This window comes from Protopterus annectens, chromosome 2.part1 (genome assembly GCF_019279795.1).
Source record: "Protopterus annectens isolate FY-2018-M chromosome 2.part1, PAN1.0, whole genome shotgun sequence".
NCBI lineage: Eukaryota > Metazoa > Chordata > Ceratodontiformes > Protopteridae > Protopterus > Protopterus annectens.
In genome coordinates this window covers 1979634211-1979652755 of record NC_056729.1, presented here as the reverse complement: position 1 = coordinate 1979652755, position 18545 = coordinate 1979634211, and the positions used below count along the sequence as shown (strand labels likewise).

General features: G+C 39.3%; 1 protein-coding gene across 1 annotated transcript in view; it reads right to left on the bottom strand.

Annotated features, from left to right (window-relative positions):
• Positions 1-18545, bottom strand: part of ADAMTS6 (ADAM metallopeptidase with thrombospondin type 1 motif 6) — a 2910080-nt gene that overhangs the window by 939448 nt on the left and 1952087 nt on the right. The window contains exons 11-12 of the mRNA XM_044063364.1: positions 7687-7850; positions 6480-6618 (exon numbers count right to left, since the gene is read on the bottom strand). Coding sequence (XP_043919299.1) covers positions 6480-6618; positions 7687-7850 — 303 coding nt within the window. The remainder of the gene's footprint in view (positions 1-6479; positions 6619-7686; positions 7851-18545) is intronic.

Here is an 18545-nt window from a genome sequence, read left to right as displayed (position 1 = left end):
CTGGAAAGGACCAATTTTTAGAAGGCCAGTTCCTGCTAAATCAGGGTGGATATACCTGTAAGAAATCCTTAACTGTCTGCATGGATTTTGCTTTATCCTCCATTTTTTTCAACACCTCTTCTGCTTTAGTACCAAACAAAGTATCATGCTGTAAAGGAGCATCTAATAATTTTGCTTTAACATGATCAGGCAGATTCTGTTCCTTTAACCAAGCATGCCTTCTAATAACAGAACCTGTAACAGCGGCCCTGCAAGAGGCCTCCAGTGAATCATAACCACATTGCAAAGTATGCTTTCCCACTTGTTCAGCTGCATGCAATAAATCCTGCAATTCCTTGTTCTCTGAACATTCAGTATTTGTCAACAATTTCTGTTTAAGCAGTGACATTAAATATTGCTGATATTTAAGCATATGAAACTGACAATTTAAAGCCCTTACAGCCAAGGTAGCAGAAGTGTAAACTTTTTTCCCTCATCTGTCCAGAGGCCTAGAATCCCTATCAGAGGGGACAGGGTTTTTTGCAGTGGAAGCTTTCACCCCTTTGGGACCCTGAGATATAGTTTCTGGGTCAGCAGTGGGGTTTTTATATAGGAATTTATGATAATCCGGGACCCTGTAGTATCTGTCTGGCTTAGGAGGTGCAGGGGGTAAAGAGTCAGGGGACAGGCTGGACTCTGAAAATACATCATCTACAATGTCTAGAACAGATGGAATAGCACGGGGTCTGTGCTGAGGAAGTAGCAGAAAGTCTATGAGCCTTTTCTTAGATTCAGAATAATCTTGGCTCTCCCAGTGGAAATGCTCCCTCATGGTATGCAGGGTTTCCCCAAAAGAATAATCCTCTGGAGGAGAGGCTGAAGGAATGGATTCTTCAGCATCACAGTCCTCATAGGGAAGCATGGAATAATCCTGTTCAGAAGAGGAATCAGAGGAAACAGAAACCTGATCAGAAGAATCATATTCTGTCTCTTGCCAAGGCCTCTTATCAGGAGGGAGATGGGAACCCCTGATCAAAGTAATTAGGTCTTCGGCCATTTTAAGCATCTGTTTTTTAGGCATGGAAGTCTGAGTAGGAAAATGCTGTACTTGTTTCTTTGTCTTTAGAGCTGCTTTAGTCTTTGTCTTTGAAGCTGTAGATGGCTTAACATATAGTTGTGTAGGTCTGAAGACACCCTCAGAATCCGATGCCTTCTCAGCGGTTCCAGACCCATCTGAGGGAATGATTTCCAAGTGTCCAATACCTTGAGTTTCCAGAGGCCCAGTCGGCTCCACGTGGGAGTCGGAAGCGGCCTGTGGCTCTGAGGTAGTGGGCGCCAGGGGCTGCAAAAGTGCCTCACTGAGAACCGGCGAACTGGCGACTGGCCTAACGGAGACCTCGTTGTCGATTTTGGACCTCGGATGCCTATCCTTTTCCTTGTCCTTGCGTTTTTTTGTAAACTCCGGTCGTCGCCTGTTCCGACGGCATTATATAATTAAATCTTCGGCCAAAGTAATGAAATGCAAAATCGAACCGACACTTAACAGTGCGTTGGTTAAATCTAGCACAAAACCGACAGCTAGCAACGTTGTGATCAGGGCCTAGGCAAGGAATACAGTAAGAGTGAAAATCCTTATGAGGTATTTGCTTCCCACAAGAAATACAATTGTTAACTTTTTCTGACATCGGTCTGGAGCAAGAAAAAAGTTTCCCCAATGGGGTACTTAGCTTTAATGAAGACTTCGGTTCTGAAATTCGGATTTGAAAATCTCAGGAGTCGGCCGATCGACACTTGCGAACTGCTTTTGCTTCGGGCACCGCGCAGCAAGAAAGATGGCGTTGGCTGCATCTTTTATACCCCTGACGTACTGATGTCAGGGAAGAGGCGACAGCAACCGACGCCGGACCTAGACTTTGGAATTTTGGCCGACTGCATGTAGCCTGCCAGCAGGATAACCCAAGAGTAATGACTGCAACAGTGAAACACGATGAACATCACAAGTACATAAATGACATAGTCACTGTACATGTAGTTGTAAATTACTTGAGATGGACCTCCCTGGACTATATGAACAGAGCCAAGATGGAACCCTCCGAATATGTGTGCAAGGCAGGTAGGAATGTAGCCTCGAGCAATATTCTGCCATCACCAAGAATGATGCCACTATATGATGAAAACGTAAAGGACTTCAACACTTGGCTTAGATCAATGATGGCGTTTGAGCTTGATGTGTCAAAAATTTGGAAAATGCCCATCTTGACTCTGCTGGCATGTCACCCCACAAACAAAAGAAAAACAATTCTTTACATATTCATTTATTTAAAAAATACAGTCCAATCATATGTGCTCCTATGTATTCTAAAAGTAAAAGAAAAATTAGTGACTTGCAATAGAACAACAGAGAAAATGATATGCACACTGATAATTGGGCTTAAAATACTGCACCAAAAAATTACCCTACTTTTAATAGTAATCTTGAATTGAACTGAAAGAAATGTGGAATACACTGCATTTGATTTGATTAACATCAATGACTTTTTTTGTTACTGAGTTTTAATAGATAAGTGCAGGGCTGCATATTTCTTGTATTTTTTTCATTCAGTTTCTTTAGTAACTCAGGTGTTGGTGAACGCTGCAACCCCAGGAACGAATCTGCGATTTCCCATCCATTGGTCCAGATTGTGTTTGAAGATTATCAGGGAAGGGCTCTGCTTTACGTGAATAAGAAGCCTATTCCAGAGGAGGGGCTACTTATGGGACACATACCTGTCTCTCCAGCATGATCTATTTATGTCAGAGATCAGGTTTAGATCTTTGGAGTGGGTAACCCTCGTGCAGCTAGTTTTGCAAATATGCAACATTTCCATCAGGGCTGGGTTTGACGACTGCCTTGTAGATCAGGCACAGATCACCCCTCAGTAATCAGCAGGAAAAAGAATACAGTGATAGGGCTCTTAATTGGTCTGCATATGACATATTGGTTATACCCTGTATTTTTGTTGGTCTGATGAGGTCCAAGGACAGTGGTACAATGACATCCTTAGCTCTGGATGCCATGCCCTTACTTACAAGCTGAGCCACACACAGAAGGGTTTCCTCACCACTGTGGGCAAGTGGTGGTAAATGTTCAGATTACTATCTATCTGAGTACCCAGATCTCTCACCACTGGGTCCACTTTTAGGTGGGTGCTATTAATGTTGTAATCTGCAATGAGTAATTGATTTCCCAAAGGGTATTATTATGCACTTCTTCACATTTAGTTTGAGGTCATGGCTCTGACACCAGTCATTAGTCTGCATCTGACTTTTCTGTAGGATATCAACATCAATTGGGGAGTCAATGAATGCCCACAACTTGCAATCATCAGCAAACTTGATCAGCCAAAGGTAGGCAGTACGCACTGTCTTACCCTGATCCATGGCCTTGGTGACCTTCACAAAGAATAATATAATAAAGAATAATATAATTAACAACTGCATAAATCTGCATAAAATTTAAATATTACTGGGAAAGAATTAAATATTTTATAAGCTCCATAATTAGGCATTTTTATTTAAGGACATTTGATTCCATTTAATCTTTCTTTACCCTTTTGTATTAAAAGTAATCAGTATTACATTATATAGATGACTTTAGCCTTCACAAGAGAAAATATTACAAGAACTTGGAAGAACAGTTCACTTCCTCATTTTTAAGAATTCCAACAACTTCTGGATGAAGAAATTAATAAAGAGATAGAAACTAAGCGAATAACAACATCTAAGAAATACAATGATCCTAACTCAAGGTTTAAAGTTTGAAAACTACTTAAGAAGATGAAATTACACAATGATAAATCTTCTGAATCATCACAGACTTTAAGAGGACTTTATATTATGTTAAAAAGATAGCTACAGGAAATATCTACTTTATTTACTTATGCAACATTCAATTACCAGGAATGTCCAACTGGGAATAAATACAATTTTCAGTGGATGCCCGGGGAGAAAAGTTCCATAAGACATAATACAAATTATATATATATAAAAAAAAATATATATATATATATATATATATATATATATATATATATATATAATCTTGGAAACACACAAATAGTAAAAAAAGCTACAACAATTATGCAAATGAGATCAACAGAAGAAGAAAAATATGAGTACATCAGAGACTGGCAAAAACATACATATGTATATCTAATTATCTAAATGCATTTAAATATTTTGATAAAATAAGAAGTAATGAGTATCATGAAGTGCACAGACAGAAAGTTGACAGCAAGAAGAACATTATAGGCTAAGAAAGGGCAAAGGAAGGTAGTGAAGAAAGGGATAAAATAAGATATAAAGATGATGATACAGAAGGAAATAAGAGGGAAACAAGGGTAAGCACTAAGAGCAATAACAGTGATGGTGAATTTATAGTAAATTGCAAGGAGGAAGGTATACTGAAGAGAAAATGAAATAAGAGAAAGAATATGGAAAGAGGAAAGGAGAAATATTTTAAAGTATAAAATGGATCTCAAGCACTGCTGTAAATATGTAAACATTTGTACTTTGCATTTTGTTAGTTTGAAACAAAAATGGATACTATAAATAATTAATGGCTTTAACAGTATTTTTTTTTATTCTTTTAAGACAATATTGTATGGTAACAGTTAACAACCAATACAAAAATCTTCAAAAAACTAAATTAGAAAAAAGAAAGGTTACTAAGTGTATGAGCCGAATACTGTCTTAGTAATATGTCAATTCATTATGTTATTTTACAATCATTTGATACATATCTGTTGTAAAATATGTGTTTCCAAAATAAAAATAAGCCTTTAACTCTTTGAATCATATAAAACAAAAACAAAGGTAAATGTACCACACAGCGTTTCAAGTAGAACCAGTTAATATCAAACTTATTTCCCACAGTTTCACTGCTAATGAACACACCTGCAACAAGGTATGCAAAGGTGTAAAATGAGCAATCAGACACTCCTTGCCATAGTCAAACAAACCATTAACGTTTTTTTTTTGTCGTTGCTTAGGAACTTAAAATGTTTCTGTTTATGGGTTAAATAACATAATAAATAAATACATTAAACATCTTGCCACATACTTAACCTATCAATATAAATGTCTATTTTAATTAGGAAAAAAGTGACATGTTTAAATAAAAAGAAATGTAAATGGCATACATTTTTAAGACACAGATTGTACAGATTATTGACTTACTACAGCAGCATGGAGAACAGCTATGAATCTGACATACTTCAATCTTCTTTTATGGAATGGAGGGCACTGTGCTGGCCACAAAGTGCTGTAAAGCAGCAGAACTTAAAAAAAGAAAAATTAATGTCTGAGGATACCCCTTACACTACACGGTGCTGTACTGAGTCCAACATATACTAATGTCCATTTTTACACTCATCCAGAAAGAATTCCAGAAAGTGTGTACATTTTAGAGTAAGACCACTTCTTCCCCCACTGTGACAATTAATCTCTTGATTGCCATACTGAATACTTCTTACCCCACTGTGACAGTTAATCTCCTGATTGCCATACTGAATGGATCAAAGATATAATAACATTACCAAAGGAATGTAGAAAGCTACGGCGCAGAAGGTAAGTAACACAAATGCACACGTGTCAGAAATAGCATTATTTCTGGGAAAGGGGATTGCAAACTGTAAAGAAATGCCAATAATGGTTTAAATGCTGCCACATTTTTAGCATATTGCTAACTTTTAAAATGTCAGCAGATATTTAAACATATTACATGCATAGAACTTTGCTTATATCAGAAAAATTCAAGTAAACCCAATATTTTTAGAAACTTGGTTGCAATTTAGCTAGTAGTTTGTAATAAGTACGGTGTAACATTGTTTATTTACATTGCATCTTTACTATGCAAAATCTTTCAAGAAAAGAGCAGTTTGTCATAATGTTTCTATTCCCAGCAGCTCCCTGAGACTTCAAAGCAGAAATGTGCAGTACTCTGTAATGCAATACACACATGTATGCAACTGCCACAGTCTGCGCACTAAATTTGTTTTTCATTTGATAACTACTGCAATTCTCTCTCTTTCTTTTCAATTCTGCTAATGCCCAGCCTATAAACTGTTCTTAATCAGTAGACACATAAAGAAAGCAATATATATTCCAACAGTAACAGATTTTATGCTGTTCTTCAAGAGTGTGCATTTTAGCAAGGATTTTATCGACAATATTATCTTTTTTCTAAAAATATTAATTTCAGTTGCCCTGCTTGGACAGGGAAACTTACATACGTTACTATAATCTGTATTGAAATAACAAATAACGATCTTCTTACACTCAGTTTTCATCCGAAGCTGGGGATTGGCAACTCAAATAGCTTTAAAATAGATGTCAAATCAAAGTGAGTTTCTTGGAGGCACAAAACTGAAACCCCAAGGCCTTAAATGCAGAGTTCAGTGCCTTCACAGTCACTCACCCACCTTAATATATTTAATTACAATGGTATCTTTTTACCTTACCTCCAGCACAGGTGGCAGAACATTCAGACCAGGGTTGGTGGAACCATGAAAATCCAACTTCATTATCTCCACTACCAGTGCGAGTGATGGGGACATTAAATTTATATGTGATCCCGAGATTCTGTTCCTGGAGGAGTATCTGTTTATCACAATTTTTAAGTCATTCATTCCAAAAAGATAAGGAGTAAACTTACAGTTAAATTAAAGCATTTACTTTTTTTTGTTTACATAATGAACAGTGTTACAGAATTAAATTTCTAAACTACTTATAAGTATCATTTTATGAAATTTTTTACTTATCCACAGCTCTGTAGTATGGAGAGATACAGCCTTGACAATGACCTTGATGACCCAAACTCCAGTATTGGCTTGGGTACTGGAGTGGGAGTAAGTGGCCCTCCAGGGAGAGGGACAGGTAGTTCCTGGTCAGAGGTTGCTCCCAGTAAAGCAAGGCTTGCTGTTGGTTGTGAAAGGGGCAGTGTCAGTTAGTTATCACAAGCAATTAATGACATCTCTCAAGAGGCATGTCTGTGGGCAAATACATATGTCAGGGTGAGGGTATGTGATACCCCATGGTGATGCACTGCTGACATCATCATCTGGGCAGGTGAAGGGTTGAAGGCTTAATAGAAATGTCTTGTTGTCTTGCTGTTCAAGTTAATAAGGGCTTCACTATGCACTCATCAGCAGGATGGTGAGGGTTGGTAAAGGTGTGGAATTTGATAACCATTTACTCTGTGGACCCTGAGGCTGCAGAAGGGATGCAATGGTGACAATGGAATTCACCTGTGGGATCACAAGCCGTCAACTAGGATTGTCTGGGGGGGGGGGGGTAATAGCAGGTCATTCAGTGGAAATTAAAGCTGTAGTGAAGGCTGCTGGTCCTTAGTAAGACAAGATAAAGCACCTTCATGGCTGCCTAGATGGCAGCCCCCTTTGAACGGCTCTCATCCCACGACCAGGTGGAACAAATAGGTCATGTTCGATTTAGGGGAGCTTGATAGCTAGCAAGCATGGGAGGAAATAAAATTACAAAAAAAAAAAAAAGTTTTGTCACTCTCAAAGTAATACAAGAAAATAATAGCTCACCACCTACCAAATGTAGTTTATACTTATGTAGAGTAAACAGCAGGTGAAGAATGAGCTACTGCTGAGCACTTAGATGCATTCACCTTTCTTGGATTATTCATTACATGATTGGACTCACCATAACTATAAGTACTTCTGTTGTGGGACCCAGTGCTTCTAAGGACTCTGGTTCATCTGTGGGTCTTTTATAATGGAAGGCTGTTCCAGCAACATCAAACTTTCGAGGCCAATCGATAGTCCAGGCACCATTAATATAATAGTCATCTGTTTCAGATTTCAGTGCTGAAATAACAATTTAGGATTAGAGGTGCACATCAACAAAGTTCAGCACCTTATAAAATAAAATATGAATTATTTTGTAACTCTTTACTTTTTTAGTTGGGACTGAACAGTTGACAAAGCTTAGCAGTCATCCATGACTTTAATGAGAACTGTAAAAGTGTCTCATAACCAATGGTTGCAGAAGATTATAAGTACATACAGCACTACTATTTTCTGACCAGTTTGTTAGTTAGCAATGTGACTACAAGATTAAGTCTATGTGTGCCTCAGTCTCTGCCAAACAACTTTCACTCATTCAATCGATCTGACTACCTTTCTGCAGTGGCAGTGTTATATGTACTTTTCAATAAGATAACAGCACAAAGCATCAGAGACTATCCATGTGCAACTAACAGTGGGTAAAACTGCCTTCCAGTTTATAGCCTGCTACAGACCACCCTCCCAAACCCAGGAACCCCACTCGGCCTTCCTGAGAACACTGGAAAATATGAAGGTCTCTCCAAACACCATTATATTGGGCGACTTCAACTACCCAAACATAGACTGGGAGCATTACTCTAGCTCCAACACCCTAGCCCAAAGGTTCCTAGAATTTATAAACTCAAATGCTATGGAACAACTTGTTACCACTCCCACAAGAGGGGAAAACATACTGGACCTGATCATCACCAACATGGGGCTCTATGCTCCAGACCAGAAGTGTATTCCTCACTGGTAAGATCAGACCATAAACTAATCTCACTGGATATTCACATCCCGACCCCACCCCCTGCCCAGAAAACCACAATGAAAAACTTCTCTAAAGCAAATTTCACACTCCTCAAAACCGAGGTGGAATCCTTCAAAGCCCCCGGGCCTGTGGAAAATACGGCCCAGACCGCAGAATCCTTTATAAATGCATTCTATGAACACCTTCAGGAATGCATGGATCATGCAATCCCAAATAAAACCAAGACCCAATCCTCCAAAGGTAGGCGTCCTGTTTGGTGGACCCCAGCCATAAACAAACTATAAAATAAAAGGAGGAAGCTACTACATGATAAAGCAAAATCCCAAAAAGGGAAGGCATCTCTGATCAGTATTAGCAAAAAACTACGGGCACTCATAAAATCGTCTAAGGCCAGCTTCTAGAGAAAAATTGCACAGGACACTAAGGATAATCACAAGGCTTTCTTTAGTTATGTTAGGAACCTGGGTGGGAATTCCCAGATATGCTCAGAATTAGTCCAAAATGACAAAAAATACACTGAACCCACAGACATTGCCAACATCCTAGCTGACAGGTTCAGCGCAAACTTCTTCCCCCCCTCCCCAACAAAAGGGCATATATCTATCCCAGCAGAGTGCTGCCCCCCTGACATCTCAGATGCTCAGGTAAGAGCCCCCTCTCCAAAGCAAAAAACACAGCATCAATGGGACCAGACGGTGTCCTGGGCTGCATCCTACATGAACTCCAAGAAGAGCTAAACCCAAACATAAAACTACTGTTCAATCTCAGCCTTACTACAGGATATGTACCCAAAGAGCGGCGTACAGCAACAGTGGTCCCTCTCCACAAAGGTGGTGCCTCAATGGATCCTGGAAACTATCGCCCCATAAGCCTGACTAGCTTGGTCTGCAAAGCTATGGAAAGGATCATCATGGACCTCATAAATAAAGATATTGGGGACCTACAGACACTGGATCCTACCTAGTTCGGCTTTGTTAAGGGCAGATCCTGCCTCTTAAACCTGGTCGATTTCTTTGAAACAGTCACCAAGGCCATTGACGAGGGGAAGGTGGTCCACACAGCCTACCTGGACCACGCAAAAGCCTTCGATACAATACCCCACTCGGGCATTATAGATAAGCTCACCAGCTTAAATATAAACCCCTATGTGACGAGGTGGGTTGCAAACTGGCTCAAGCACAGAAGCCACATGTTTAGAATTGCTGGAGTCATGTCAGACTCCAAACCAGTTACAAGTGGTGTCCCACAAGGCTCAGTCCTGGGACCTCTCTTGTTCAGTATATATTTCTTGGAGGTACAGGCCAACACGGAAGGACTGTGGCTGACCAAGTTCGCAGATGACTGCAAACTAGGCGCCATAATCGACTCTCCAGCTGACACAAGCATCCTACAAAAGGGCCTCATAGAAACAGACAACTGGTGCCAGAGCCATGGCCTCAAGCTAAACGCCAAAAAGTGTATAGTCATCCCCATTGGCAAAAACAAAGTGCCCACAAATTACCACATAGGTGGTAATCCATTAAGTACGGAAGAAGTAATTAGGGACCTGGGGACCCAAGTTGATAGTAATCTCTCATTTGAAAACCACGTGGCCAAAATGGTTAGAAAAACATTTTATATAGCCCACCTAATCATGAAGGGATTCACATGTAGATCAGGGGAGGTCATCGTGCCTCTTTACTCATCCCTCATCAGGCCAATAATTGAGTACAATGCCCCTTTGGGGATGTACCTTACCAGACACCTGCAGCAACTGGAAAGACCCCAAAAGTACCTCACCAAGAGGATCAAAGGGCTCAAACAGATGCCATATGCTGCCCGGTAAAAGAAACTCCAGCTCTACTCAGTGGCATACCGCCTGCTCAGAGGCGATCTGTGCCTGACGTATAAAGCCATGTCCAACCCAGAATTAATGGACATGCTGCACCTCAGAAAATCCAAATCCCATTGAGCTACGCACTCGAGAGACTTGAACCTCAGCTCTGAAATAAATAGGACATGCTGGAGGGACAGATTCATAACCCAGAGGCTCCCTTCACTTTGGAATAAAATCCCAGTCCAGGTTAGGCAGAGTCCCTCATTGACTCTCTTCAAGAGGAATCTTGATGAGTGGATGGGAGATCGTAGGTTTACCCCGGTTATCACTTCTGTGTCACTGTTAGACAGAGGCACAGTATACTAACCTCGAAAAAAGAGATTGTAGGTTTACCCCGGTTATCACTTCTGTGTCACTGTTAGACAGAGGCACAGTATACTAACCTCGAAAAAGGGCATAGCAAAATTCATTTAAAATGGGTGGCAAAAGCCAAACACACTCTGGCTAGGCTTATAAATGCCCTAGGGCAGATAGCCTAGTATGAACCTATGAACCTATAACTAAATGATTAGGTGAAAACATTCAGATGTTGAGCAAGCAATAATGTCTGACAGGGTACGTGCTACTGTGTAAACAATGCACACCCAGATGTGTTCTAGCAAAGGGCCTCTACACCCCTGCAAGAGCATTATTTACACAAAAACACATACCCTGGAGGACATTGTCATGATTAGAGAATGGGCTACCTGTTAAATTGTTTTGTATTTGTTTGATTTTTTTTTAATGACTATATATATATATATATATATTTATATATATATATATATATATATATATATATATATATATATATATAAATATATGTATGTATATATATATATATATATATATATATATATATATTTACACACACATGGATTCACTTTAGAATCTCGAAATCCTGAAAACTCGAACTTCATATGGTCGAGACCATATAATCGACTTTTCAGAAACTCGAAATTCCGAAGTAAAAAAAAAAAAAAATTGGTCAAACACATTGTTTTTGCAGGGAGGCACAAAGGGAAATCTCCCATTCCGTGCTGTATGCAGAAGCGCAGAACAGGAGATTTCTGGTTTCCTCGCTATAGTGTGATTATGGAGATGGTATATTTAAGTAGGGAAGGTGCAGGGGGGCTTGCCCCCCTGCAAAAATGTTATATTTAATTAATTAAAGTGTTTTTTTTTTAACACTTTAGACTTTCGAGTTTTTGAAAACTCGATCATATAGTCTCAACCATATGAGATTTGAGTTTTCAGGAATTCCAGATTCTAAAGTGTTCCTATATATATATATATATATATATATATATATATATATATATATATATATATATTCCATACATTTGGTCGAATTACACTTAGTCGAAAATGATTCCAGACTTTTCACTTCACTAAAAGCTCACTTGACTGAAAGCTCACTTGGTCAACGTTAATTTGGTCGAAAATGGAATATAGCCCCTGCCCCACTGCACACTGCAGTGCAACCCTGGAGTGAGAATATTAAATAAGGGGGGGGGGGGGTGAGAGGCACAGCCCCCCCCCCACATTGGGAGGTGTGGGGGCGTAGCCCCCCACATTATGCCAATAGTTTTTACTAAAGCTATATATATTAATGCATTTCTAATGGATATACCTTCTTATAATAGTGAATACATTAATGTATATATATATATATATATATATATATATATATATATTTTTTTATTTATTTATTTTTTTTTTTAAATTTTGATATAAAATAGTTCCTCCCCTAATGTTTCAAACTAGCTATAGTATATGTAACGGCTGTTGGAGGAAGTATTTTCTGTCAAAAATTACACTTGGTAAGTATTTTATGTCTGCACATACTCAAACACACACCCACACATTCAGACATAGAAAAAATATAAATCATCCGACCTATAAATTAATAAATATGAAAATAACAACTGACTTCCTCCCTGTAGTAGACCAGGGAGATAATGTGAGGTACAGGGAACGACGACTGTAGAGATATTCAGTTTGGTCAACTTATCACAAGGTTTAGGGTTTGATTCTCACATGTGGTAACTGGCTATGCTTAAAATGGCCCGTAAGAGCAGTTAGCCTAGTACTAAGCTATGCACCTATGAACAAACATAAAAACATGTAAAGAGAAACACACCCATTCTGAAAAATTGACAAGACTGCTTAGAAACACACACACGCACGCGCATGCGCGCGCATACACACACACACACACACACACACACACACACACACACACACACACACACACAGACACACACACGCACACACACAGCAGTTAAAACCAATTTCATCCCCAGACAAGTAATTTCATCATCAGATATTAACTAAAAAAACACAGAATACAAGGTAACCATACTGCAGCTTGCTCCATTACCACCTCCATTCCTTCCTGAAATTTACTACCCCTGATTTTGGTAATATTGCTGTGGTGTACCTTAAAAAATACACAGGATAAAACTCAGTCAATAATGCCAGCCATTAAGAGTTTCATACCTCTTAATCTTTAAAGAAAACATGATGACAGATTGCTGTTGCAGCCAGTGCTTGTGGGCGCAAGCATGCATACACTCACACATGCAGACAGAAACAGAAACATTTATGCATTCAGACACATACACAAACACACACTTCTATTTTTTTTCATTTACTTTTTGTCTTAATTTTATACTTGTAAATAGCAAAAGCTCTGTTTAGCAAGCATAAAAAATAGTGGTCATTGGCATTTTAAATGTCTGAGTTCCACAGCAGCTTAATATGTTACCTTGAAGCTGCAACTCATTTTTCAGTGGGCTGGAGAATATTCGTTCTCCTGTCAGTTTGGGGCTGTACAGGTCGCCCATTCTCTAGTGTCAAAACACAGGACATTAATTAAAAATAATAATAAATAAATCTCCTCTAACTGCCATGACTAAGTGACGCTTCAAAAAAAAAACTTTGAAAGGAAATTTTAAGAAAAAAGAAGTTATGTCCTCACCATAACGTCCCATGTTTGTAGTCCATCTTGCCCTTCATTCTTACATATGGGTTCGGAGTCGATCCACGGCTCCAACTCAGCCGATTACAAAGCTCGAAGTCTCTCAGTTGGCTCATGGCAAGGTAGGTATCCCATACTGCACTAGAAAGAATCCCAGATCTTCTTTTCAGCTGTCTAAAAAGTGATAGAAGGTATTTCCACAAGGAAAAACAAAGAGAAAAGGTCTCCAACCCTAGAGAACATAGACACTATCTTGTCTCCAGATCCTCCAAGGATACATGGACGGGGGTAGGTGGGTGGGTTCGTAAGAATGAAGGGTGAGATAGACTACAAACATGGAACTTTATGCTGAGTACATAACTTCTTTATGTTCTGTAGTCCTATCTCACCTTCATTCTTACATATGGGATAGCGTCCCTAGCACCTTTTTCTCGGGTGGCTCACGGGAATATACTCCTAAGAACCGTGGAACCAAAGGAGGCTCTGCCCCTGAAGGCCAAGTCCAATTTGTAATGAGTAATAAAGGTGTGAGAGGTAGCCCAAGTTCCTGCTGCACATACACTGTCCACTGGAATTCTGGCTTGAAAAGCAGCAGATGTGGATACAGATCTGGTAGAATGAGCTTTAATTTTAAATGGGAGTTCTTTGCCATTAAAAGAGTAAATAAAAGATATACAATTTGATATCCAGTTAGATAACATTATCTTGGAGACTGACTTACCATTTCTCGTCTCCGAAAAAGATACAAACAATTGGTCTGATCGCCTAAACTCTTTGGTTCTATGTAGATAGAGCCTTAACTGTCTGTGTACATCAAATTCAACACGAACACGTAAAAACTTCAAAAACCAAAAAGACAAACGTGGCAACCTTATGAAATAAAATCCTTTATTCACTGAAGCGCGTTTCGTTTAAGATAGTACTCGAACTTCATCAGATAAAACTAAAATTAATGGACAGTATTTAAATAAACCTAAGAATTAATCAGCTGACACTCATATTTAAAGCACCATGCCTCTTATACATTAAAAAATCTTATTACATCATTACTACTAGTAATGCAAGAGCTTTATACAAACTAAAATGTTACATCTAGTTAACAACATTTTTAACTTATTATCATAGTTTAAATACAGACTAAATATAACCATAAAACAAACTTCAACACACCCATACTTATAGCGAGAATCCTGACAATTAAGATACAGCCAACAAGTCCCAAATCATAGCAGCATTTTTTTAAAAAACGGGTTTAAACTAACATATGAAAATAAAATTCCAATATCAATATAAAATAAATTGGTAAGGATAAAGGACAATACTACTGATTAATAGATATAATAGATACAATAATAATACAATAATAGCTTGCATAATATTTATCTGCGCAGACTTCTAAGTTTTAAAATAGGCATAATTGAACACATATCATTCAGGCCTGGTAAATTATATGCATATAACCAGATCTGCCATAGTAGTTCTAACCTTTCCAATTCTACTTCTATTGGTCCCCCTCTCACATTTGATATCACATGATCGAGGATCCAAAATTTGAATTCATGACTTGGATACTCCGAGATATGCTTAGCCAGTGCATTATCTTGTTTAAGTTTACCTATACCATATATATGTTCGTATATTCTTTCTCTTAATCTACGAATTGTCTTGCCAATGTAAAAACATGGGCAATACTGACATTTAGCTTATCATGTGATATCAAATGTGAGAGGGGGACCAATAGAAGTAGAATTGGAAAGGTTAGAACTACTATGGCAGATCTGGTTATATGCATATAATTTACCGGGCCTGAATGATATGTGTTCAACTATGCCTATATTAAAACTTAGAAGTCTGCGCAGATAAATATTATGCAAGCTATTATTGTATTATTATTGTATCTATTATAGCTATTAATCAGTAGTATTGTCCTTTATCCTTACCAATTTATTTTATATTGATATTGGAATTTTATTTTCATATGTTAGTTAGTTTAAACCTGTTTTTTTAAAAAAATGCTGCTATGATTTGGGACCTGTTGGCTGTATCTTAATTGTCAGGTTTCTCGCTATAAGTATGGGTGTGTTGAAGTTTGTTTTATGGTTATATTTAGTCTGTATTTAAACTATGATAATAAGTTAAAAATGTTGTTAACTAGACGTAACATTTTAGTTTGTATAAAGCTCTTGCATTACTAGTAGTAATGATGTAATAAGATTTTTTAATGTATAAGAGGCATGGTGCTTTAAATATGAGTGTCAGCTGATTAACTCGTAGGTTTATTTAAATAATGTTCATTAATTTTAGTTTTATCTGACGAAATTCGAGTACTATCTTAAACGAAAAGCGCTTCAGTGAATAAAGGATTTTATTTCAACTAAGGTTGCTACGTTTGTCTTTTTGGTTTTTGTCTGTGTACATCAAGTTGATGGAACTTACTCTGCTTTTTTTGAATGATTAGGAAAAAAGACTGGCAGTTCAATAGTTTGATTCATATTAAATGGAGAACAAACCTTGGGGATGAAGGACGGATTAGAACAAAGGGAAACTCTATCTCCATGAAAAATCAAGTAAGGAGGTTTGACTGAAAGTGCTTGCAACTCTGACACTTTTCTGGTGGATGTAATGGCTACCAGAAAAATAGTTTTCCATGAAAGGAACTTCAAATCACAAGTATGTGCGGGTTCAAAAGACGGGGAGTTAAGTTCAGAAAGAACAGAATTTAGATCCCAGAGAGATACAGGTTCTTGAAAAGGAGGTCTTAGCAAGGTAGTGCCTTTTAAAAATGATTTGCACAATCTGTGAGCCATAAGATTAGGTTCATGTTGTCCCAAATGAAAATTGGAGATAGCTGCTAAATGAACTTTGATTGTAATGAATTTTGATCAGCTGATCCCTGATGAAAAAGTTCAGTTAGAAATTCTAACACTAAGGGAATGGGGGCTGTGTAAAGATCTGTTGTTTTCTCGTGCCCAGAGAGAAAATCTTTTCCATTTGCTAACGTACAATTGTCTCGTAGAAGGTTTGTGAGAGGACGTTAGGATATGTGTAACTGCAGAGGAGAAATCATGAAGCCTGACTAGGGATGGAAGTGGAGCAGCCATGTTGTCAAGTTGAGGGTGTGGAGACAGGGATGGAAAGTGCCTGACATATGTGTCAGAAGGTCTGGTACTGGGTCCAGAGTCCATGGATCGTTCAGAAGGTGAGGCCGTAAAAGGGGAACCAAATCTGACAAGGCCAGTAAGGAGTGATAAGAATCATTCTGCTTCCCAAGGTCTTTGCTTTCTGGATCACTTTCGATATTAGCGGAAAGGGAGGAAAGGCATAAAGAAGTCCCGAGTGCTAATTGTGGACAAGTACGTCTCTCAGTGTCTCCCCCGGAGGGGGAATAAAGGAAAAGTAGTTGCTGCATTTGGCATTCACTGGGCTGGCAAACAGATCACAGCAAGGCTGTCCCCATCTGTGGAAAATCTGTTCCGCGACTTTCTGATTCAGTGACCACTCGTGAGGCATCAAGACTGCCTTGCTGAGCTTGTCGGCTATCACATTGGTTGTCCGCGGGATATGCATTGCAACTAGAAAGCATTGGGAAGATATTGCTCACTGCCAAACACGAAGAGCCTCTCGATATAGGGGGTAGGATCTGGTTCCACCTTGTTAGTTTATATACCATACCACTGACATATTGTCTGATTGGATTGCTACTGTCCCTAGAGGAAGAAAGTCGTGAAGTAATTGCAACACAAGTAGCACTGCTCTCATCTCTAGGACATTGATATGCAAGTGAGCCTTGTGTGCTTGCCATGTGCCTTGGACTGTCCTTCCTAGATAATGCCCCACCCCCTACCCTATCTGGGAGGCATCCGTGGTCACAGTAGCAACGGGTTGGCTAGGAATGAATGGTGTCCCTATCGTTAATTGACTGGACTGGATCCACCAACAAAGGTCCTTTTTGCAAGATTCTGTTATTAAAATGGGATGAGACAAGGCAGTTGTTGAAGAGACCACTGGGAAAAGAGTAGCCATTGTAGAATTCTCATATGTAGTCTGGCTAGTGGAACTAGATTACAGTAGAGGTCATGGTTCCTAGATGTTTGAGCACTGTCTTGACTTTGACTTTCTGTTGGGGAAGCAGGCTGTATATTTGTTGTCTTAGACTTTGTATTCTGTCTGCAGGAAGGCGAGCTATCATTGCGACTGTGTCTATTTCTGCGCCTATAAAAGTCACATATTAAGAGGGCGACAAGGCAGACTTTTCCCAGTTTATAGTAATCCCTAGCTGAGTGCAGACTCGGATGGTTGAATCCCTGGCTTGGAGAAGTAGGTGCCTGGTGGTGGCAGTCAGGAGCCAGTCGTCCAGGTACGGAAACACTTGGAATCCAAGATGTCTCAAGTGAGCCGTTACTACCACCATGCATTTGGTGAACACCCTGGGGGCTGTGGTGAGACCAAAGGGCAGAGCACGAAATTGGTAATGACTGGCTCCCAGCTGGAAGCGTAAATGGCTCCTTGATGCTCTGTCCATTTTTATGTGGTAGTATGCATCTTGGAGGTCTATGGAGCACATCCAATTGTCTTTCCCTAACAGAGGGAGCATAGACTGCAGTGTTACCATTCGGAACTTGGACTTCTTTACTGATTCATTTAACTTGCTGAGATCCAAAATGGGCCTCCAGTCCCCTGTTCGTTTTGGCACTAAAAAGAATCTGGAGTAAGTTCGGAATCCTAGCTGGTCTGCGGGGATGGTCTGGATGACTCTCTTTTGGAGCAACTTTTGGACTTCTATAGTTGTTTGATCCCTGTGATTGGGTGAAACATCTGGAATTTTCTTGGTGGGATGAGGTGGAGAAGAGAAGGGTATGGAGTATCCTCTGGAAATTATTCTTTGTACCCACTTGTCTTAGGTGATGTCATGCCAGGCTTCTGGGTACAAAGATAAGCAACCCCCGACTGGCTCCAGAGAAGCGCAGTCGGGCCCCTCTTCAGGAGCGCTGAGAGGAATGTCCATGAAAGGAATTGTGGCCACCCTGGTTTTGCAGATGCCCCCTGCCTCTAAGGCAACGTCTACCATTACTTCATCCTCCTCCTCTGCCTCTGGAGAAGGAATCACCTTGTGCGTCCGAGAAAAAT